Source organism: Camelus ferus, chromosome 11, assembly GCF_009834535.1.
Source record: "Camelus ferus isolate YT-003-E chromosome 11, BCGSAC_Cfer_1.0, whole genome shotgun sequence".
In the NCBI taxonomy this organism is placed as follows: domain Eukaryota; kingdom Metazoa; phylum Chordata; class Mammalia; order Artiodactyla; family Camelidae; genus Camelus; species Camelus ferus.
The window spans coordinates 48,441,451-48,467,147 of NC_045706.1; the positions used below are offsets into that span (position 1 = coordinate 48,441,451).

The 25,697-nt window shown below is 33.4% G+C and overlaps 1 protein-coding gene across 6 annotated transcripts in view; it reads right to left on the bottom strand.

Annotated features, from left to right (window-relative positions):
• Window positions 1–25,697, bottom strand: part of CTNNA3 (catenin alpha 3) — a 1,348,033-nt gene that overhangs the window by 1,243,612 nt on the left and 78,724 nt on the right. For 4 of the 6 annotated variants that reach the window (XM_032491498.1, XM_032491494.1, XM_032491493.1 and 1 more), the window contains one exon: window positions 23,451–23,643. In XM_032491498.1, coding sequence (XP_032347389.1) covers window positions 23,451–23,643 — 193 coding nt within the window. Of the gene's footprint in view, window positions 1–10,709; window positions 10,857–23,450; window positions 23,644–25,697 lie in introns of those variants that run through there. The other 2 variants (XM_032491496.1, XM_032491497.1) reach the window with 2 other exon arrangements.

Here is a 25,697-nt window from a genome sequence, read left to right on the forward strand (position 1 = left end):
AAAAAGTACCAAATAGAAGTCACAGAGCTGAAGAATACAATAACTGGACTGAAAAAGATGCTAGAGGGGACTAACACACTAGACAAAGCAAAAAAAGGGTCAATGAACTCAAGGACAGGGCAGTGGAACTCATCCAACCAGAGCAGCAAAAAGATAAAAAAAATTTAAAGTGAAGATAGCTTAAGGGACTTTTGGGACAAAAAAATGCAGACTAACATTTGCATTATAAGAATCCTAGAAGGAGAACAGAGAAAGGACAGAAAGCCTAGTTGAAGAAATATTGCTGAAAACTTCCCTAATATGGGGAAGAAAACAAATACTCCATTCCAGGAATTCCAGAGACTTACAAACAAGACGAAGCCAAAAAGATCCACACAACAACTCATTATAAATTAAAATGTAAAGAAGTAAAGACAAGGAGAGACTTTTAAAAGCAGCAAAAGAAAAACAACCAGTTATATACAAGGGAACCCCCACTAAGACTATCAGCAGAAATTGTGCAGGCCAGAAGGGAGTTAGATGATATATACGAAATGCTAAAAGAAAAAAACTCTTCAATTAAGAATACTCTACCCAGCAAAGTAATCATTCAGAACTGAAGGAGGAATAGTTTTCCAGACAAGCAAAAGATAAAGAAATTCATCACCACTAAGCCTGTTTTTTTTTTTTTTAATCTTAAAGGGACTTCTTTAAGGTAAAAGAGACAAGTAACAAGAAACACTGAAACTATAAGTCTCACTAGTAAAGGTAATATACAGTAAAGGTAGCAGATTAATCACTTAACTAGTATGAAGGTTAAAAGACAAAAGTAGTAAAAAAAAAAAAAAACTATACCGACAACAATTTGTTAATGAACATACAAGAGAAAAAGATGCAAATTGTGACACCAAACCCATAAAATATGGTGGAGGGAGTAAAAATGTAGAACTTTAAAATATGTTCAAACTTAAATTCAACTTAAAGTAGATTGTTATCAGTATAAGATCTTTTACATAGGCTTTACAGTAACCACAAAGCAAAAGCCCTTAGGAGATACACAAAGGCCGTGATAGGAGACAAAGAAGGCCATTATATAGTGATAAAGGGGTCAATCCAACAAGAGAATATAACATTTGTAAATATTTATGCATCCACCCTCAGAGCACCAAAATATATAAAGTAAATATTAACAGACTTGAATAGGCAGCAAAACAATAATAGTATTTCAATATTCCACTTTCAAAAAAGGATAGATCATCCAGACAGAAATCAGTAAGAAGACTTTGGGCTTAAACTATATATTAGACCACATGAACTTAATAAATATTTACAGAACATTCCATCAAAAGCAATAGAATATATGTTCTTCTCAAGCACACATGGAACATTTTCCAGGACCAATCATATGTTAGGCCAAAAAACAAGTCCTAATAAATTTTAAAAGACTGAAATGACATGAAGCATCTTTTCTGACAACGGTATGAAAATAGATATCAACTGCAAGAGGAAAACCTGAAAATTCACACATATGTAAAGATTAAACAACATGCTCCTGAACAACAAACAGGTCAAAAAGAAATAAAAAAATACCTTGAGACAAATGAAAATAGAAATACAACATACTAAAACTTATGGGATGCAATTCTAAGAGGAAAGTTCATAGCAATAAAGCCTATACTAACAAACAAGAAAGGTCTCAAATAAATAACCTAACTTTACACCTCATGAAATGAGAAAAAAAGAACAAATGAAGCCCAAAGTTAGTAGAAGAAAAGAAATAACAAAGATCAGAGAAGACATTTTGAAGACTGAAAAAAAATAGAAAAGATCAATGAAACTAAGAGCTGGTTTTTTGAAAAACCAGCTAATACTGGTATAAATTACTAGTAAAGAGACTGAATCAGTTAATTAAAAATCAAGAAAGTCCAGGACCAGATGACTTTACTGGTGAATTCTACTGAACATTTAAAGAAGAATGAATAATAATCCTTCTCAAATTCTGAAGAAGAAAGAAGAAAGAAGAAAGAAGAAGAAGAAGAAAGAAGAAAGAAGAAAGAAGAAGAAGAAGAAGAAGAAAGAAGAAGAAGAAGAAGAAGAAGAAGAAGAAGAAGAAGAAGAAGAAGAAGAAGAAGAAGAAGAAGAAGAAGAAGAAGAAGAAGAAGAAGAAGAAGAAGAAGAAGAAGGAAGAAGGAAGAAGAAGAAGAAGAAGAAGAAGAAGAAGAAGAAGAAGAAGAAGAAGAAGAAGAAGAAGAAGAAGAAGAAGAAGAAGAAGAAGAAAGAAGAAGAAGAAGAAGAAGAAGAAGAAGGAGAAGAAGGAGAAGAAGGAGAAGAAGGAGAAGAAGGAGAAGAAGGAGAAGAAGGAGAAGAAGAAAAGGAAACACTTCCAAAGGCCAGTATTTTATTTTACAAAGGCCATATTTTTCCAGGCTAGAATTACACTGATACCAAAACCAGACAAACACATACAAGAAGATAAATGACAGCCAATATCCCAGATGAACTAGAGGTTAAAATACTCAACAAAACATTAGTAAACTGAATTCAGTAATACTTTAAAACAATCATACACCATGGTCAAGTAAGATTTATTCCAGGGATGCAAGGATGGTTCAACATCCACAAATTAATCGATGTGATATACCACATTAACAAAATAAAGAATAAAAATCATATGATCATCTCAACAAATGCAGCAAGAGAATTTGACACAATTCATCATCCATTCATTCACACTTCCTGATATCAAACTATATTACAAAACTATAGTAATCAAGACAGTATGGTATCAAGATAAAAATAAACACACAGATCAATGGTACTGAATAAAGAGCCCAGAGATAAACCCATGGTCAATTAATCTACACCAAATGAGCCAAGAATATATAATGGGGAAAGGACAGTCTCTTCAACAAATGGTTTTGGAAAAACTGGATGGACACATGCAAAAGAATGAAACTGGACTGCTATCTTACACCATACACAAAAATCAACTCAAAATGGATTTAAAGTCTTGAACCTGAAACCATAAAACTCCTAGAAGAAAACATAGGCAGTAAACTCTTTGACTTTCGCCTTGGCAATAATTTTTTCGATTTGACACCAAAAGTAAAGGCAAAAACAGCATAAATAAACAAGTGGGATTATTTCAAACTAAAAAGCTTTGCAAAGCAAAGAAGTCCAACAACAGAATGAAAAGACAACCTCAAGAAAGGGAGAAAATACTTGTAAATCATAATCTGATCAAGGCTTAATATACAAAATATATGAAGAACTCATACAGATCACTAAAAAAGACACAGATAATCCAATTAAAAGTTGGGCAGATGAACTGAATAGACGTTTTTCCAGAGAAGACATACAGATACATGAAAACAGGTACATGAAAAGATGCTCGACATCACTAGTCATCAGGAAAATGCAAATCAAAACAACAAGGAGATAGCACCTCACACCTGTGAGAATGGCCAGCATTAAAAGAGAGAGAGAAAACATGGAAATCTGTCACATTCCTATATACTAACAATAAATTATCAAAAAGAGAAATTAAGAAAACAATCCCATTTATAATCACATTAAAAAGAATAAAATACCTAGAATAAATCTAACTAAGGAGGTAGAAGATCTATACTCAGAAAACTATAAGATACTGGTGGAAGAAACTGAGGAGGATACAAACAGATGGAAAAATATACCATGGTCATGGACTGGAAGAATTAATATTGTTAAAATGACCATACTAACCAAGGCAATCTACAGATTGAATGCAATTTCTATCAAAATACCAATGGCATTTAGAACTAGAACAAATAATTCTAAAATCTGTATAGAAACACAAAAGTCTCCCAAATATCCAAAACAATCCTGAGAAAGAACAAAGCCAAAAGAATCATGCACCCTGAATTCAAATTATATTACAAATCCACAGTAATCAAAACAGTATAGCACCAGCACAAAAACAGACACATAGATCAATGGAACAGAATAGAAAGTCCAGAAATTAACCCACAATTATATGGAAAATTAATCTATGACAAAAGAAGCAAGAATTTACAGTGGAAAAACTCTTCAATAAATAGTGTTAGAAAAACTGAAAAGCAACAAGAAAAAGAATCAAACTGGACTATATTCTTACACCATGCTCAAAAAATAAACTCAAAATGGATTAAAGACTTAATTTAAGACCTAAAACCATTCAGCTTTTAGATGAAAACATAGGCAATAAGCTCTTTGACACCAATCTTAGTAATATTTTTTGGACATGTCTCCTCAGGCAAGGGAAACAAAAGCAAAGATAAATAAGACTACATCAAATTAAAAAGCTTTTGCACAGTGAAGGAAACTATCAAAAAATGAAAAAGTCACCTATTGAATCAGATATGATATTTGCAGAAGATATATCCAATAAAGGGGTTAATATCCAAAATATTCAAAAACTCATACAACTCAACATCAAAAAAATGAACAACTTGATATAAAAGTGGGCAAAGAACCTGAATAGACATTTTTCCAAAGAAGATATACAGGTGCCAACAAGCACATGAAAAGATGCTCAACATTGCTAATCGTCAGTATTCTTTTGGCTACAATATTGATATATCTAATAATTTTAGCATCTTAGGAATTTTCCATATGCCTCTGTAAAATGGCTCCCTGAAGAAAGTTCAGCCAAGTCCAAATAATGCTCCCAGTGTGATACCCTAAGGAGTTATGAATTTTCTTCTCACCTCCAAAGCATAATAGTGAAGAACTGTATTGCAAGATCAACAGTCAATTCACCTAGCTTGTCCACTAAATTTCCATGAAATTCTGAGCGAGTCATATGATTTTTCAATGTTTCTATTATGCAAACACAGAGATTAAGGCAACACAACAGGGAAAACAAGTGAAAGCCTTTAGTCCCCAGAGAAAAGTACTAGCTAAACACAGAGTTCTTAAAAGGCAAAAATGTTCTTACTGCTGTATTAATATTTTCTATATTTTTATGTGAAGATTTATGATGTCAAAATCAAAGTTATTCCCATGGATCTTCCAGAACAATTTCCTAACTGTGGAACTTCAGCAAAATTTTCTGTCAGTGTCCATCATGAATACCTTGCTACAAGCCACACAATTTTAAAGGTTTAAATATTCATAGCCAGCAGATTATCAATAGTGACTCAGTTCCAAATGCTCCCTCCAGGGATGATAAATCAATATTTACTGACCTAGGTAAATTCCATAGGCTAAAGAAGAAAAGAGAAGTCAAAAATATTGGCCAAACAAAGCAAAGAAAAGTTTTGGAATGTAGGGGAGAAAAAGTGAAGCAAGTAGGAGGGGGAAAAGTTGCCAATTCCTTCTTTTGGATTACCACTATAAATTGTGAATATTTGGTGAGGAAGATAAAATAGTAAATCTCATTGAGAGCCTCTAGCATCAAAAAGATAACAAAAGGAAGAAGTAAATACCATCCTGTAATGTGCTAGAACAGATAAAAGGATAAGAATAAACATTCAAGAATACAATTAACAATTCAAAGATTAATTTGATGTTATGCATTCATGCATATTTAAGTACAACCATTCCAAATTTCATAGTTTCTTATAGTTTTTTCCTAGTTGTTAGTGGTTAGACCCAGACTGGCTATATCCATGAGCCAATTAAGAATAATTCATTGCAATGTTCATGCAATACTACTTTTAAAAAGAGTCTTCATTAAAATTTTTTTTCTCCAGCCCTTTTTTAACCCCATTTTCTTTAGCACTCATTCTCTTAACCTGCCAGGAACTTCTCTTGTTCTGTGAAACTAAATTTTCTCTGATTTGGGGACACTACTGTGCCTCATGGTTTTGTCATATAACCATGATTACAGTTTAAGCATGATACTAATGTGTTGTGTGGATGGGTGGGTATGTGTGTGATAAAGACAGTTTTGCTATAAAGAACTTGCTCTTCAAGTAACTTCACTAACTCCTTTCTTTCCATAATGATCCCTCAGGCCCTCAGACACACTAGCTCCTAAAATTCTTTGTAACTAAATCCCTTAGACTTACATTTCATAATATTTTATTACATAAGAAATTCAATTCATTTTACCTAGGTTTATACATATTCACTGGTACAATATCACAGATATTTTGAAGTCAATCCAGCCTCTCTTAATACCTCTTTTGTTAGAAATGAGCTAAAAGGCTCAGATTCTCAAAGAACACCTTTGGGTGACCAGCTAAACCTGATCATTTTACAATCCTCTTAAAATACTATATTAATTAGATCAGAGTCTCTAGCCCAGTGTCTTACATTGGTGTGGGAGAAATAACAGCAGTCTGCAATGTTAAGAGACCTAATTTTCTAATTAGCAGTATTTGAGGAATGGCATTTGAAAACACAAAATAGAAAAATTACTCTCAGGGAATTAAACTCTGCAGTCATCACATACAATGGATTAGAGGAGCGATATACCCAAAAGACAAAGGAATTTTCTTCTTACATTCAAGAACGTGATAGTGATGAATTATATTGGCAGGGTCAAATAAGCAATCATCTTAGGAATCAGAATGGATTCCAGGCTGCAGACAGTGACTAACCTTGACTACAAATTGATTAAAAATATTAGCATGTCTAAACAAAAACACTGCGAATTAAAAAGGGATTGTGTCAGCCATGGAAAACAGAAAATCACAAAAGTTGGTGATAGCCACCTAAATACTTTCCAACAGAGTAAGAGCTTTATATAATAAACTTTAAATACTATAACCCCATTGGTAAGATTATCACCATAGAAATGATTGATTAACATGATGATTTTCAACTTTATACCATTAAATACTCAATTTATCCTGCTTCCTTTGTTCTATTTCCATGCTCACTAAGCAATCTTCTGGTTATTATTTAGGTTCCCAATACTGGTGTGTTTACAATGAGAAAACATACTGATTATGTAAGTGTATTTTGTTCTGCATAGTAACTTTATTTTTCATTATAAATTTTTAAATGGTTCTGATTTTACATTTTAGCTTCATGATCTTAATTAATGTGAGTATGCTCTTAAGAGACAAATCTAGTCTTGGCATATGTACCTGACGGGAATCATAGCTGGAAAGAACAGAATCCACTCTAGCTAATTTAAAGGGAAAGTAATTTGTTATAGGTTATTTACAGAACTTCCACAAGGCCTGGAAAAGGCAGGTTTGAATGCTACTTAGGAACAAAGTCAACCAAGAAAATTTTTCAACACCACCACAGTTCTGATTTAGTGGAAACCGCACTACTGCCACAACCCAACATTTAATACTGATACTACTAGGAACCAGACGAGAACCTCTGCCAGGACCACCCCAAAAGAATGAAATGCTTCTGCCACTAGCCTGGAAGAAGAGCTTTGTTCTCTTTGTGGCCACTCTCATGTTGCTTACCTTCATCCCTCCAAGTCTCACTGGTATGCATATTTTTGGCAAAGTCTGGGCCACATTTCCAGCTGCAAGAGAGCCTGGGAAATGTAGCTTTTATTTTTCCAAGCTCTTCAGTACTGGCGGGCACACTAGAAAGGGACTGGAACAGGTAGGTGAATCAATCCCCAGTATCTATCAAAATTGTAATACTGCTTAAAGCATTTAAACTAAAGAATTCTGTGATATTTGACATATTTCTCTCTCTCTTTCTCAACTCTATGACTCATAAAATTAGGATATTAATATCTATCCTATTTCCTCACAGAGATTGTTATAAAGATCATGCCATTGATAAAGATCATGCAATTGATACATGTCAACGTGTTTTGAAAAGCAAGAAATTAGATGACTATAAGAAAGCATTATTACAAAAATTACCAGTTATTAATAGTTCACCACATGTCATTCATGGAACTAAAAACTTTAGATTTAATACAACAATTATAGCAGAAGACGTAGGGGAAGATCTTAACCACTACACAATATTGCCTCTTCTCATTATTTGTTATATATGACTATTTAACAGTTAAATAAATTCCCAGGTACTTTAAATTATTCATCTATTTACTTGGATCAAATAACTCTCAAGCTCAATGCTTGAAATTAAACCAAAAATGTAAAAGTAAAGAACTGTTTATTTTTAATAGAAACCTGCCCAGAAAATGGCCTTCAGAGTTTCATGCTTTTTAATAATTAAACGTAGCGCTATACTATATTTATAACAACACTCAACTGCTTAAGAATTTACAGCTGTTCCCTGATCCCTAGGTATCAAATGCAATCTTTTCTGTTTCAAGGTGGGTTCAATTCCAAATCAGCAAGCCCTAAATTATTTAGGTTCACTTAATTACTTCTCTATTTCAGGTAAACTATTTACTATATTCCTGTTAACCTTATTAACTACCTTGGCTTAGACCGCTCCCTCAACTGGGAGGTTCATTGGGTCCATTAGTTCTTTCAAGGAGGCACCCTAAGCACTCTCATTTAACCAGGTCTTTTTCCAGACCACTGAGACTGAAATTGAAAAGTGCAAAAAAAGGAATAAAAACATAGGAAGATTGCTAACAGGAGTCAACAGCAGTCGAGTGCCTGCTAGAAGATGGAGAGCTGATGGACGAATTTGACAGATGAAAACAAGAAGAGAAACCTATAGTCTAAAATATGCTATGAGGAGTCTGCAGAGAATAGTGAAATCATTCTGCCTGTTGGAAACCAGAGGTTCTGGCTTGGAGGTATGACATAGGGCAGAAGTGAACAGTGGAATGTAAACTGGAGTGATTGAGTTCCTTTATATAAAATGCTGTGCTCCCTGCCCCTTTCTCTTTTGCTATTTGCAAAACAGGCAGCTCAGCAATCATAAAAGGTGGCGGGGGGGGGGTAGTATTTTTATCCAAAGAAATTGAAGAAATCAACTGGGAAGAAATGAAACATCCAGTGTGTTACTGAACCCAGGGTAAAGCCCTACTTATTTGGACACGCAAAGAAAGAAGTTCACAGCTGTTTTGTGGCAAGAAAGAGGGAGAATGCCAGAAAGGGAAATAATGTGGGGTAAAGGACATGGTGTGCTAACCTAGAGAAGTCTGGAGATGATGACCAAATCAATGCATTATTAAAAGAAATACATGGGGTTTCTGAAGGGCTGTCTCTGTGGAAAAAAACAAAAAGGAGGATTCCATGAAGCAACTATTAGGATTGAAAGAAAGAGTAAACTTTTAAAATTTAGAATGTGATATGGGAATGTGGTAAAGAGATGCAGAATCTCCAGAGAAAACAATAAATAAATAAATAAATAAATAAATAAATAAATAAATAAATAAAGTAGGAACCAGACCAAATGGTAGCATAATCTTAAGCAATTGAAAAGAAAATCCTCTTGACCTTGATCCAGAATCATTCCCTTTGGATTGGCCCAGGGTTTGTGACATTGGACCTTGAAGAAGGAGATACAATTTTAGCATACTGCTTTATCAAGTAGTGAATAAAATGTTTAAAGTCACAATAACATTAAAGTTGTTAATTGGTTTTCAACTTTTACTATCAACTAATGAACAAATGCAGATGACTTTGTTATGGTTAAATATCAGAATTAAAATGTTAATAATCTTGACAATGTAAGAGCAAAATGAGAAGTGACAAAAAGTAAGAGATTAATGGTGGAATGTAGAAGTAAAGACAGGGAATAGAATGGGTGCTGTTACTCTTACCATACACAAAGGAAAATCAGAATACTGATTAGAGGTGATGGACTATGAAAGGGTGATAAAATAGTACAACTTAAAATACTATCAAACTATCAAACATTAGAAGGAAGAAAGGGTGAGGTTAAAGAGGTGGTATAGATGAACAAATTGTTACATTTCATAAAAAGGAGTAAATGGATAATGACTTAAGTTCATAAGTAAATGAAAAGAGTTATAATCATACAATTTAAAGTTATAGAGTAACTACCAGAAGATCTAAATCAAAAAGGCTTCCTCTAGGGCATGGGACCGGAAGAAAAGGAGATTTTCTCTGGGGTGTGGGACTGAAAGTAGCAAAAAGCAAGACAGAAGATTGTTGTTTTTCATCATTAACTCTTCTGTATTATTTGATTTTTTATGATGTATATATTTTTCTCCAAAATTTTTATAGAGCTGCATCGAAGTTCAACTACTCTTGAAACAATTATCAGTTAAGTCTCTTCATTATAACAATTTCACACTATTATGTGCTCTCTTAACACTCAAATTTAAAGGTACTATAACATCTTGAACTCGTTCACCTCTATAATTTTCTCAGTTAATTTCTTAAAACTTTCCTTAAAAATATTTTAAATTATATATGTGGCTCACATTAGTTTTCCATTGGACAGTACTGAGCTAAAGTCTATCTCTGCCTGATCCCACAGGAAACTCTGGAGAATGAATGGCATCAGAATCATCTCCCCTGAGGCAAGGAAGCCAACCTTTGTGTCCCAGAATCAGTTATTTAAAGTTTCATTACTTTAAGTTCTTTGAAGTCAGAGATCATAATTTTTTTAATGAAATACTAAGTATTTGATACAGAGTACAGTGTATATTTAGTTCGGCTAATATATCTAGTAGCTAGCAAAAAAAAAAAAAACTGCCATTAGAATTTCTTATCTAATAGCTGATTTTCTTTAGCCTATAATCTAACATTCTCTCTTCATTTCACATACCAATGTTTTGTTCTTTTTTTCAATTTTTAACAAATGTTTCTGAAATGATTTTTTAAGAGTTCTACAACATTCCAGGTAATATTTACCCAATTATATCTCTTTACATAAAATAGGAAGAATTGTACCTGTTCTCCATCTCATGGTCTGATCTCAAGAGGGTGAAAAGAGAAGACAGAAGCTATGGAATGTTGTCTTTCGTGTACCCCAAGCCTTATCAGTTGCCTTCTCCATGCATCACTTAAACTTGCTTCCTTTTCTGGCCAGACTGCCTGCTTACAAATGAGGATAAGAAACAAAGGAATTTTATCTCTGCCTCTGAAAATTATTTTTTTACTGGGCTTTTTCTCTTTTCTTGAATATCAATGAATTGATTCTATCCCAACCCCATCACTATCTGTATACTAATTCCTAATAGCTTTATGATAATTACAATTGATCCAGAAGGCATAAAAGAGCAGCAGAGCTTTTAATCATAATATTCTCCTTGGGACACATAAGCCAGAAGGCTTTTTCAGGAGAAATCAAAATTATTGACAGCTGTCTAGCACTCAGGTAACTCAGAAACAAGCATCAACAGAGCTATGCAAAATATTGCCTTTTTTGTGTAATGAGTTTCATGCCCAAGAAAGACAGATACATAAGTAATAAAATATTACATGGAAAAACCATTGGAGTTTGATGACTTCCATCCTTTAAGACTTATTCACTGAATAGTCGTCTTTAATCAAATCCAGTATAGCACATAGCAAACCTGTGGTCAAGGTTATGAAAGAATCTCCCAACTATTCAAAACTACATTAAGCTTGGAAGTCATGACTTGAGGTGGATAAGATAAGAGTGGCCACTACACAATGACTAACTGGTCCTAGGACACAAAAGGATGGCTCCTTTGCCTCAAGGGGAGACAACTCCAGTACCATTCATTCTCCAGAGCTCCCTGTGGGATCAGGCAGAGTTAGACTTTGTCTTAGCACTGCACAATAGAAAACTAATGTCAGTCACATATACGGTTTAAAATATTTTGGTAGTCACATTTTTAAAAAGTATTAACATTAAGAAACATTTTTAAAGTAAATAGTAAAAAATTAAACATTAAAAATGTAAAAAGAAATAGGTAAAGTGAGTTTTTAATTATATATTGTTTCACCAGTATATATAAAATACATCATTTCCACATGCAATAAATATAAAAATTATTAATGAAATACTTTACATTTTTTCATACGAAGTCTTTGGAATCCATTATGCATTTTACACTTACAAAACATCTCAATTCAGACACTAAATTTTCATCAGAAATAGTTGATCTATATTTAAATTTTATAAAGTTCACAGTTTAAAAAGAAGATTCACAACAAGGAGGGATATAGCTCAGTGGTAGAGCACGTGCTTAGCATGGACAAGGTCCTGGGTTCAATTTCCTGTACCTCTATTTAAAAAAAAAAAAAGACTTTAAAAAATTTTAAAAATAAAATAAAACAATAAAAAGTAAATTCATATATCCATATTTTAAAGTTTCCTAATAACTGAATCAAGTATCAGTTTTTAAAGTTTAAATTATAATTAAGTAAAATTAAGAATTCAGATCCTCAGTCACACTACTCGAATTTCAAGTGGTCAGTAGTCAGCTACATGTAGCTAGTGTTTGCCACAATGCACAGTGCAGCTTTAGCTCAGCTTTGCTCAGCTTCTTCCCTGCCCTGTCCTGTTTCCTTCACCCCGTCATAAGCTGAACTTGAGAGGACTCCTTCAGTAAATCACTCCCACAAGAACCCCCATCTCAGGTTCTGCTTCTAGGGAACCTAACCTATCTATAAGACTGTAATCTATTCCCCTCTTAGAGATTCACAGTACAACTTAGCATTTTTAAAGCACGGACAGAAATCCTTTGGCAAAAAAACCCTGCTTTAAAATTTGAATCCAGAGTTCTATAAATTTCTGTAACTGAAAGAGCTCTTAATATCTCCAGGAATATTATTTTCCAGGGAGCAGTTTAAGGTTGTACTAGAGGGTTATCCTCAAGCAATTTCAAAGATATTTGGAGAGATAAGACTACAATATATTAAATGACAGCAAAAAGCAAATGGAAATTCATATGTACAATTACCAGTCAACAAATATTTCTTTGGTATAGCATCATGAAAAGGCAATCCAAACTCTGCCAACTACAGGGGTTACCCTAGGCAAGTCATTTTTTTTCTTCCTAGACTTAAGTCTTCTCAACTATACAACAGAGCTAGCAATATTAGCTACTTCACCTGGTTATAATCAGTAAGTATTAATGTCTGTGTCCACTACTGTGATCAACACTTTATATGTACTATCTCATCGAGACACATAAATACTAATATTATTATAGTTTTTTGTTGTCATCATTAATAATAGAGATGCACTATGGAGATTTAACCTCTCTATCTTCTATGTATTAATGCCAGATAAATCTTCCTAAAGCACAAATACAGTCCTATCACTGCCTGACTGAAAAATTTGCTTTGATGCCCCAACATTATCTTGTTATTCAAGGACCTCCAAAATCTATTCCAAATCTATAATCACAAGTTGATTTCCCACTTCGCTTTCCATGCATCCTATGCAATGAGAGAGGCTCTGAGGAGTTCCAACATTGGATGACCTTTTTAAAAATGATGAACCAAAAAGGAAGTTGAGAGGAAGTAACCAAAGAGATAAAGAGGGAAAATCAAGGCTGTGTGGCACTCCATTATTCAAGGAAACAGGGTATTTTTGAAAGAAGAAAATAATTAGCTGTGTCAAATGTGCTGAGAATTCAAGTCAGATGATGCTAGAGATACGGAAGTTTGTAAAGGACTTGTGAAAGAAGATGACGAGCTTATACATGATAAGTACAGGGAAATACAAAAATAGCAAAATGGAACCACCAAGTAAATGGTTAGAGCAGAGGTGTTGACCACAGTGTGTATCACTCCCCACTGGGGAATAAGGGGAGGAGTTTCAACTAGTGTGTTGAGCATCACACATTCCCCAAGAATGACCACTTTTTGCGGGAGTAAGTTGAACATGATTATCAATGTGTTAATGTAGAAAAATGGCTGAAAAGCAATCAGTGGAGTTTTATACAATAACTGAAAGTTCTCAGCAAACAAAGTTATAATTAAAGTAACAAGAATGAAGACTGTCCCACAAAAAAAGGGAGAGAAGAAAGGACAGAGAGGACCAAGTCTAAGGCTTAGGAAAAATCATAGGAGACAAGACATAGAAGTCCACAGGAAGAAGAAGGAGGGTATGGAGAAGTATTAGGATAATTTAGCGTATAACGTCCTAAACGAGAAGATAAAGTTTCAAGGTGAAAAAATAAATGCCAAATGCAGCAGAGGAGTTGAAGAGAATTAAAATTGTGCAAAAGTCATTGGATTAAACAATAAATAGGTCAAAGCAGAAGAATGGATAAGGCAAAATAGCATTAGGAGTTAAAAAGAACATAGACTCAAAGGAAATGGAATTTTTATTGAACATTTGCCAATCATCAGGCAAGGGCAAGCCAATATGTGTGAAGACAGAAACACTGAAAAGGAATATGAATGAACAACCTAGAGAAAGAAAAGATAATTGTAGAATAAACGTCTCTCAAGAGAGGAGAAGAGATGAGCTAGGATTCAGGTAATGATTGGAAAGGTTAGTTTTAAAGAGTGAAAAAGAACCACCACTTCCTTTGAAGCGGAATAAAAAGATGAGAAGAAAAAATCAAGGACAGAAATTCTAAGATTCTTATTCTTGACCCTGAGAAACTGCTAACCAATTAATGCACTCTTTAACGCTAGAATATGCAACAAAACAATAACATCCAGACCTATCGTCTATGAGCATAAACTTTAGATCACTTGTCTGCATTATACTTTGTTAACTTTGCACACATTTATGAAATAACTATCGTGATGACATTTCTCTAGCCACACTAGCAAAGACATGGCTAATACATGAATCACACCTTTGATTTCAGACTCTACCAGCTGAGATTTCAGGCCACATTTTAGTTTCTAGGACTCATCACTTACAAATCAATCTGTTAACATGCATTAAATCTTTGCTCCTGTCTTTGAATTATACATCAAAGTAAATGGTATGTGGCTTACAGAATTTCTTTTACTTTCAAAGTTGACATTGCTGTTATTTCTCAAATCAGCCAGCTGTATGTCATAGGTCCAGCATATCAAGTGACTGAAATTGAGAAGGCTGCACACACACATTAAGTACTTCCAAACTGCCTACACAGCACTCCAAGATGAGAGACATTGAAGAATTTGCTGAAAATATCAAATGTACTATGTACAAATGTAAGAAAAGCTTGCTGCTGAGATTAACAGATACAAACTACTACACATAAAATAGGTAACTAACAAAGATTTACTGTATAACATTGGGAATTATATTCAATATCTTGTAATAACCTATAATGGAATATAATCTAAAAAGTACATATAACAATCACTTTGCCATATACCTGAAACTAACATAATACTGTAAGTCAACTATACTTCAATTTAAAAAAAAGAAAGAAAAGCCTGCTGCAGATTTTTCAGGTGAATGCTAAGGGATGCCATGTTGAGTGTTTTTCAGCAATTAGTAGTTTACAAGCAGTGTAGCTAATTAGCTCATCAGTCTTCAATGGAAGTGTTTCCATAAACATTCTGCCAGCTACAAGACACCAGGCATGCATGTTAAAATGTGTTTGAACAAGAGTTCATCATCCCCTTTCTAATGAAGAATGAACACACTGCAACTCCTGAAGCACACTGCAGCTGGTTGAAGAGATTATTGTATTTGTGACTTTATGCTTATCTAAGAACACTCTTAAGATATAATAACAGTTAACCACACACAACATCAACATAGCAGTAGATGGAAATTACAAGGCAGCAGCTGTTGTCTTTGAAACCATATATAGGCTATGAGTAAGTGGTGGTAAATACCAAACATTTTGTCAAAGTCCTAACTGCAGTGTTGTTGAGCAGAGTGGATGGAACTAACCTGTTACCTAGGGATGGTTAACTAAAAGTAAACTGCTATTTTCTTTTATAAATGAATGTTCCATAGAGCTGAATTTCAAAAGATAAGATCTTTCAACTCAGGTGACCCAAAATGGACACCAGTAAATCTTTTAAATCTCTATTTCCCTGGGAAATAATTTATTTCCTTGTACCAAAAAAAAAAAGAAAAAAAAGAAAAAAAAAACAAAAAGAATGCACTGAATAATCAGGAAGGCAATAGGTAATATTTTAAAGGTTTAATATTGGAAATTCTATAATGGCATTTGTTGTTTAAGTAAGTACTCAAGTATTCTGATAGAAAGACTAATTACACTTCCAAAATACCATTTTCCAGGAATAATCATTTCTAGAAGTAATTGTTTTCTCTGACTAATATGGATGATAGTAAGTCTTGATTCCTAATTCCTGCCGGGGGAAAAAAGTCTGTAAATACAGGACCTTGCAAACCATGGAGATAAAGAACTATGGAAAAGTAGAAAGAAGGATAACTTTTTAAAGTACCCTGAATACATATGTTATGCACAAGGGGAATGTGTACATTTTACTTGTTTACTTCTCACTGAGGAGGGAGACAGTCACCTAGCTACAAGCCACATTATCCACCCTGCTAGAAATACTCATGCAAAGTGGGGCAAGTTGTCAGCTGACGCTGGCCTAAGCTTTACAAACATGCAGCTAGTTGGGAGGCTCCTGCATTAGTAGACTAGATAGCATAGCATTTCTTTTAGTATAAAATACCATAGCCCCATATTTGAAAAGAAGAGCTATAGTTAATTAGAGGGCCCCTGGATGGATTCAAAAGCTCCTCATTTGTCTTCCTAGCCCTACAGTTGGCTCATGGTGGCCTTATCAGAGGCTCACAATCAAAAATAGATGAGGAAATATTTTAGCAGTTTCCAACTGCTGGCTCTGGTGGGCATAACTGCCAAGACTACTGGTGTTGGACTACACATTCCACCTCCAGATAATTCATACCAAAATATATGGGGAATTGATAGGTGCTGTACTCCACCTGTGTAGGCACCTTGGTTTATCTGGGCAGTATACAAAAGATTTGAATCTTAAACTTTCTCTGAACACTCTTGAAATCTTTAATTATCCCTTTACACATTAAGGGACCCATACTTTTATATTTACTTTATTTTATTAGAAATACAAAAATGGGTAGTTATTAAGATAAAGCAGGTAATGGGTAACTAAGATAAAGTTTGCATGAGAAAACTATTTTTATTATTTTAAATATTACAAGAAAAAAACTGATTTGACTGACAAATTGTTAAGATTTTGCTAAAACCAGATTATTACTTTTTTTTCAAACAGCAAAACTAATAATATCTTTGTTTATTATTTATCCCTAGAATTTATTATAAAAGACAGTTCATGATGTTAAAGAAACCTCAAAGTGTAGCTATTCCACTCACCACAATAGACCATGTATCACTATATATAATCACTATATATACTATATATATATATGTATGTATCTTTTTACATGTTGGGGGAAAAGTAGCATTTTAGAAGTAAAGACCTGAGAACAGCACACATTCCTAAATGTTTGTAAACAGAAAGTATATATATCTCTGTTAAAACAATTCTTTGTTCTTTGCAATTTCATGTATGGACAGCAAATGCTGTATACTGTATCACAGTAAAATTTGTTTCTAACATAAGCCAAATGAAGTACTCTAATCCTATCATGATAAGGATCCCAAAGAAACAGACCATACGTGTTTGCATGTCTCAAATGTATCCTTTTTTTAAAATTACTATCCAAATGTTTCACTTCAGAGATAATACCTCAAGAAGTATCAGTCTTAAAAAGACAACTACATTTCTGCACACCAACAACACCATAAATATAACTGATTTGAGTCCAGAAACATACCCATATATATATGGAACTTTGACATTTGACAAAAGTGACATACCAAAACTGTTTTTCAAAATAGTTGCACCAATTTACATTCCCACAAGCAATGTATAAAAGATCCTATTGCTTCAAAGTCTTTCTAACATGCCAGACTTTTAAAATTTTGCCAGTTGAATTGCATAAAATGGTATATCATTTGCATGTCTCTGAACACTAATGAGGTTGAACATCTCTTTATATTTTTGTTGACATTTATTCTTCTATAAAATTCTTTGCATGCCCATTTTTCCTTTGTTCTTTTTATTGGTTTATAAGAGTTCTTTATGTGTTCTTGTTATTAATCCTTTATTGTGCTTATGCCAATATCTTTTTCAAGATTGTCTTTTCATTTTCTTTAAGAATTTTTTTATGTAAGAAAGTTCTTAATTTCAGTATAATAGAATGCATCAGACTTTTCTTTATAGATTTTTGCTTCTTCTTTAATAAATTCTGTTTAATACCCAAAGCCTTAAAAATACTCACCATCAATTTTTGCTGAGTTTTTAATTTTTTTTTTTTTTTTGACGTTTAGATCCTAAATTCACCTGGAGTTGATTTTTTGGTATGTGATTATAAGAAATCAAATGGTAGATAGATTAAACAAGAGAGAAGCCAAAAGAATATGGCAGCTGAAAGAATGAGATATTAAGCAAAAAACTTTTCCCTACTTCAGGAAGTCAGAGAAATAAAATTGGAGTTCTGAGTCTGCCTACAAGGAAATGTCCTATTAAATATCCTATACTTTCAATTGAGACCTCTGAGATGCCATATCAGAAGGGCTAGCTAGAAATAGAACAATCTTTATAATTAATCCTATAATTTTTCATATACAATGCCTAGCATTCAATCAAAAACTATCCAATGTGCCAGGAGACAAGATCAGATACTTGAAAAACCAAAAGAAAAAACAGACAATAGAAACAAACCTACAGGAAAGCCACATATTGAACATGTCAGATACAGAAATTAACTGTAATTGATTGAGATGGTCAAAAAAAATTAATGGCAAGATGGAAATTTCAGCAGAGAACCAGAATTTGGAAAGAAATCAAAGAAATAAAATCTATTTCTATTTCTATTTCTATTTCCATAGAAATACAAACTTTTAAAAAAACAAATGAAAATTAAAGAAATAAAAATGTATAATAACTAAAAAGAAAAGTTCATGGATGGACTTAAAAATAGACTGAAGAAGGTAGGGGAAAACTGTCATGAATTTGAAGATAGATTTAAAATTAAAATGTTTTACCTGCTTCCTTAGTGCAGTAGGCAGTGCGTCAGTCTCATAAAATTAAAATGTTTTAAAGTGCCCTTTACAATATCATCAAAAAAATAAATTACACATTTTTTAATCAGAAGACTCATTACTATTAAAATGTCAGTTTAGCAAAAATTGATCTATAGATCCAATTTAATCCCAAAGTCCCAGCAGGCTTTTTTATAAAAATTGAGAAGCTGATTCCAAAAATTTTATGGAAATGCAAGGGACCTAGAATAACCAAATCAAAATTATTTTTATTTCATTACTTGCTATGATATATAGTAATCAAGACAGTGTGTTATTGCTAGAAGGACAGACATGTGAATCAATGGAACAGAAGAGCATTCCAAAGTAGACTCATATAGAGGGGAAAGGTATCGTTCAGTGGTAGAGTGCATGCTTAGCATGCAAGAGGTTCTAGTTTCAATCCTGAGCACCTTCACTAAAAAAGATATATAAATAAGTAAACCGAATTGCCTTCCCCCAAAAAGAAAAACAAAGTAGATTCACACAGATACAGTCAACTGATTTTCAACAAAGGTGTAAAAGTGATTCAACCTCAAAAGAATAGGGTTGTGTATTTTCTTTTCAATAAATGGTACTGAAACAATTAAACTTTCATATGCATCTAAATAATACTGGATCAACTGAATTCCCATAAGAAAAAAAATGAATCATGACCCCTAATTCACACCATTCATAAAAATTTATTTCCAGATAGACTGTAAAGGTAAAACAATAACGCCTCTAGATGACAACATAAGAGGATATCTTCCTGACTTTGCAATAGACAAAAAAATTTTTTTAACAAAACAGAAAAATATCTACCCATAAAAGAGTAAAATGATTAACTGGAATTTATGAAAATTACTTCTGAATATCAAAAATACTTAAAATAATGAAAATGAGAAGATACTTTAATATCTACAACTAACAAATGAATCATATTAAGAACAAATTAAAACTATAATGGGATACCACTACACATCTAAATTAAAAATACTGACATTTGTTAATACCAAGTTAGTAAAATGTAGAACAACTGGAATTCTAATACATACTAATGGATTGTCAACTGGAAAATCCACTCCGGAAAATTGTTTGGTAATACCTATTAAAGCTGAGTTCATACCTTATGACCCAGCAATTTCATTCCTAGGTATAAACCCAAAAGGAACATCTACATTCATGCACCAAAAGTAATGTACCAATATGTACATTAAAGCCAAAAACTAGAAACAACTCAAATATCCATCAACAGTAAAAGCAGATAAGTAATTATTATCTATTCATCAATGAAAACAAATGAACCACTACATGGTAAGATCTTACAAACATAACATTGCGCAAAAGAAGCCAGACTTGAGACTACATACTGTATGATTTCACTTATATGAAATCCTAAAAGAGGCACAAAAACTAACCTACATCATAAGCAGGATAATGGTTACCTTTGAGGTGAGGGAGTAGTAACTGGTCGGAGGCACAGAGGGTGCTTCTAGGGTTCTAGTAATGTTCTTGATCTGGGTGGAGGTTACATTAGTGTGTTCACAATGAAAATGAATTGAGTTGTTCATGATAACATGTGCTCTTTTTTGCATATATGTTATTCTCAATAAACCACAAAAAAAAAAAAAAACAAAAAACAAATACTCTACAACCAATTTTGTGACTTAGGAAAAATTTCTATTGTACAGAACCAGAGGCTACACAATTGTAGTAACTATGCCACAGGCAAAACATGTAATCTAGACATTATAAACAATTCTTAGCTAGTTCCTAAGTAACTGTTATGTGAATTAAATAAAATACTGGATTTAATACTTTGCCATTGTACAGATATAAGTACAGAGGTAAACTGTAAGATGATGAGTTTCCACAAATAATCACTACGTGAACTGCCTTTTCTGGATCTCTCCAGTTGTACATTTCCTTTCACCATCCTCCCCTAATACTATTATATACTATCTTCCACAAGTATGTTTTTTAGGTTACCAAATGCCCACTATTTATCACTTCGAGTCTCTAACTAAAGCCACTAAAGGCAGTAAAACAGAATAAAGGAGAATCCTATAGTAAGGCTATATCAATTACACTCTTTTCATTAGAAGAAATTTTCTAAATTAGTCTCAAAATTCTTGAAAATAAGTCAATAAAAATATAAATTAAAATATCCTCTACTTGAAGTATTTTTTCACTTTTTCAAATACTTTAAACTTATCATTTTCTCTTTATTATTCTTTCACATTATGCCATAGACAAAGCCCTTTTTTAAAAAAAAGAATGAAAGCAGTATGTTTCTAGGATCACAACTCATTCTCTGATACTTCAACTCCACCACTGAGCTAAAATTCCTTCCAAGTTTTTGGCAACAGTGCTCTCATTGTCACTATCTCCGCTATCCACAGGATAAGCATTGGCCATTCCCCAAATTCCAGAACCATTTGCCATTTCACTGCTTTCCTCCTATACTCAAGTGGCAGTAGTTCAATTTGGCAGTTTGTCAAAAAGATTCAGAGTATAAAGTGCTTGGTGATCTTTAACCAAATGTATGTGTTGTATATACAAAATATGCCACATACATGTATTTCACACATTATAATACAACACAGTGAAGAATCCAAACCGACTTCTCTTTGAGAATTTTTCTTTAAAATAATACTTACATTGAGCTAAAAGTGTTGATTACTTTTTTTAAAAAAAGCAAATACCGTTTCTTGACAAGTATTACAATTATTGTTCCCTTCTAAGAATGACCAATGTGTTACATATTTATTACCATGTGATTTATGGAAGCTATGTTGTCAAATCACATTTTCTAAGAGAAACAGTACCTTCATATTCCTTCCAATGACTCAGGAGAGAAGCCAAAAGAGATAATTTGTTGTAAAAACAAAGATAAAACCATTATAAATTTTTATAATATTAAAAGGACAAAATGATGCTTAGATTTTTTTTTTTTAATTTAACAAATGTTTATCAGGTATCTCTTATGTGTCAGGCATTGCTAATCAAACAGACCTGGCCCTTGCCACCTTCAAGAAGTTAAGAGTCTAGATTTATTGAACAAGTAAATCAATGTTTGGTGTATGGGGTGATAAGTCCTATGAAAGAGAAATGCTCAGAATCTGTGGGGACATAGAAGAGAGACACCTAAATCAGCATCCAGGGGTCAGTAAACACTTCCTGTGAAAGATGACCTGGGCTAAGTTTTGCTATGTGAGTAAGAATTGGCTGAATGAGAAAGGCAATCCGGGCGAAAGTAATCACTGGTAACCGGCACAGAGGCATAGAGCAACATGGGCTATTCAAGATACTGAGTTCTTACTCGGAGGAAAGTTTAAGAAGGGGACAGAATCAAGAAAGGAGAAGGGAGAGAATGGCAGAAGCCAAATCATGAAGCGCTGTAGAGCTGGGTTTAAAAGTTTGAATTTTATCTGCAAAAGTTACTAAAAGAATTTTAATCAGGGAAGTAAAATGAGTATATTTTCATTTTTAAAAAACATGTTTGGCTTTGATATGGTGCAAGACTAATGCAGTAAACCAGAATTCAGGAGGGAATGTTAGGAATGGAGAAGAGAAAACAGATCTGGGAGACAAAAGGAGATTTTTGTCAAACTCAGAGACTAATTAGAAGAGAGGGTGGAATGAAAACAAAGAGGCTAAACTGAGTTGGTGATCAAGTAGATGATGGTACCACAGCAGAGAAGACAGGAGAAAGAGTGAATCAAAGGCAATAGGGAGCTGGGAGGAATGATGGATTTATTTCAAATTACCTTAGGCATTATGTTTTCTATATATTGTCCAAAGAATCTTTTTAACATATAAATCCTATATAAAATATATAAGAAAATACTCCCCTGTATTTGACCTAAATTTTATTATGATTAGTATATTCATTTAAATTATTTAACTAGCAAAAATTTCCTCATTTTCTTAAAATTATGTCGGTGGTGGGGAGATTGAAATATTTGAACACCTCAATTCTCTTTTACAAAACTGAACAGGAATATTTAAGTTTCCTTATCCTCTCAAAATAGTTCCTTGCAGCAAGCTGATGTATAAAACCATGCCATTAACTAAAGAACATTGAGCAGTTCTTTATAAAATAGCCTACAAATGACTTACATTCATTATAAAATTGTTCTTTATCATAAATAAGTAAAGACATTAAAAGGTGAAATAAACACTTTCATTATGAAATATTAACATAGCAGCAACACAAGGTATGCACAGTTTATGCAAAACAAAGAATATCTAAACCTTCAGAAAGCCAAAAACTAAAAAATGTACCTCTGAGGTAGTTCTGAAACTTCCATCTCCAACTGTTTACAAGGAACTCTATCATGGGTTTATATATGAGAAAATATGTCTTCAGCTTCATTAGTCACTTCTTATTTTATGACAAAAAAAAAGTGTACATTTTGCTTTGTTTGTTGTGGATAAACTATGGCATGAGGGGAACTGAACAACCAAAGAAAAGAACCAGGATTGGGGCTATGAGTCTTGGAGCTGCCTGATGAGCCACTCTGCCTTCCACAGCTAGCTAGCTTCTTGGCACTCTACAAAAGACTAACAAACTCAAGTCAACAAAAACGTAACACAAACCTAATTCAATAACTAACATCCTAAGGACGTGCAATTTGCTCCTGACCAGGACTCGAGTACTCACTTTCTTTGCGAACTTCCTCAAGTGCCCCAGTAAGCTCTTCCTTTAAAACTGTGGCTTCCTGCGCAATCTTCTCTCCCTTGTCTAATAAATTCCAAGTTGCTTCCTCCACAGAAGCTAGAAGGACTCTTGCTCTTTTTGAACGTCCTTTTTTCCTGTTGGAAGGATTCTGGGGACAATTTACAAGTGTAGTAACCTAAAATTGGAAAAATACAAGTCATTCGTTAGGCAAATTGTGAGAGGAACACAGTCCTGGGATATCATAGCCCAGAACAAAAGGCAGTAATTTCATAATAACATGTTTCATTCCCAATGCTACTGGTATATCCCAAAAGTCAAGTCAAGGCACCAAGAACAATACTATCAGCTACCATGTTCCCAATTAAAGATGGAAGGAAGGGAGGAAGGGAGGGAGGGAGGAAAGAAGAGACTGAATTTCATCAAGTTTTACTATTAGAACAATGCAAAATACATTATATGCAATATAGATATATATCATTTGATATATATATATCAAATTATTATCTATATCACTTTGTAGCTAGCAATCTGTATTAAGAGGGAGGCAAAAATAATTAAAATTAAGACAGTAAGTATTATATTTACATTAAGAATAGAGATTACTAATGGAAGGGAGGTGCAGAACCACTGTGAAGCATATAAAACAGTTGTTACGTCAGGAGGACAAAACCCAAACCCTTATTATGACCTACATTATGGCCTTTTATAAACTTTTACCTGTCTCTACACTCTCCCCTAACTCAGTTGGCCTCTCAAACAATCAGGTCCTGCTCAAAGTCCCCTGTGAAGGGTCCTTTCCTGACCACCCCAACCTCTACTGTCTCCCACTCTGTCCCCTCACTACACTTTATATTTCTTCAAAACATTTATAGAGCCTGACATTTTTTTCTGTTCATGTACATTTTACTGCATCCTTCCAACACTAAAATGTAAGCTTCATGAAAACAGGAAATGTGTTTTTTCTCTGGCAACTCAGAACAGTGCACAAAGTAGTTGTTCAATAAATTTTTATTATATAAATGGTTTAATGAATGGGGTAGTTGAACAGAGGGACTTTTCAATATGTATATTTTGAACTGTCTGAATATGTTAATAATGAACATGCATTACTTTTGGAAATTTGTTTAAAATAAGAATAAACTCATGATTATAGCATTGTATTGGAGATAGGAATTAAGCACCTGTATTTGCAAAAAAAACATATACAAAATGACATTATGAAAAATATCCATTTCTTATTTAAAATTTGGATCCCAATAACAAAATTTGGTTAGTAATATTTTCATAAGCAAAGCTGGAAGAGCCCCATTGTAGAAAAAGAAAAAAAAAACTCATATCCAATATTTAAAATAGAATACCTAAAACTCTTAATGAAAGTTAGGCTCCTGCATGTTATCAAGTGGCCAACACTGCTAACAGTCACACACCAAATCTTTCACTATACGTTAACTCCTCCTGCTTTGCAGCCCCTGGAGATTTTGCTTGCTTATTATTTATGGAACATTAAATATTTGTTTATTTGGCTATCTGGACCCAGTTCTTAGCCAGGAACTGAGAAAGAACTTACAAGCTATGGGGAAAATATGTGGACGAAAATAATTTTTGTCTGCCCTTCAATTTTCTTCCCTTATTCAGTAGACCCTCTTCTTTATTCTAATTTGCTTTATTCCCATGTTCATAATCCAGAGAGGAGTTCCTTATAGCAAGCCTTTATCACCTTTCTTGGAAAATGAGAATCATCATATTATCTTACAAGATTATGTGAAGGTTAAATAATGCGAAACATTTTGCAAGATACATAACATGACACAAACATTGGTTGGCACTTAATGTGTATTTTCTAGTCCAATCCCCACATGGGATCCTTGTCAAAGGTATTCTACTAGGTCTACCATTATCTTGCTCTTGGGGTCCCCCATGCTAAAGGCAAATATCTCACTGTTACCAGTCTAACTTATATATCAAAAGCTAAAAGATACTTGTCCAGATTAAAACAAATTATAGCACTCATTTAAAATCTTTGTTTAAAATGAACAGTAAGTATCATTGTCTAAAATTTTCCTTTAGAATGTATTTTAAGTGCCACAATTCATGACGCTTCCCACTGAACATTCCTCTATTATTGTTCAGATCCTCAAAGCACCAAATGTTTTCCATAGAATAGCCTGAGCTTTAAAATTAAAATGAGCATTCCAGAAATGCCTTGTGCTTTATAATAAATGCCAGAGG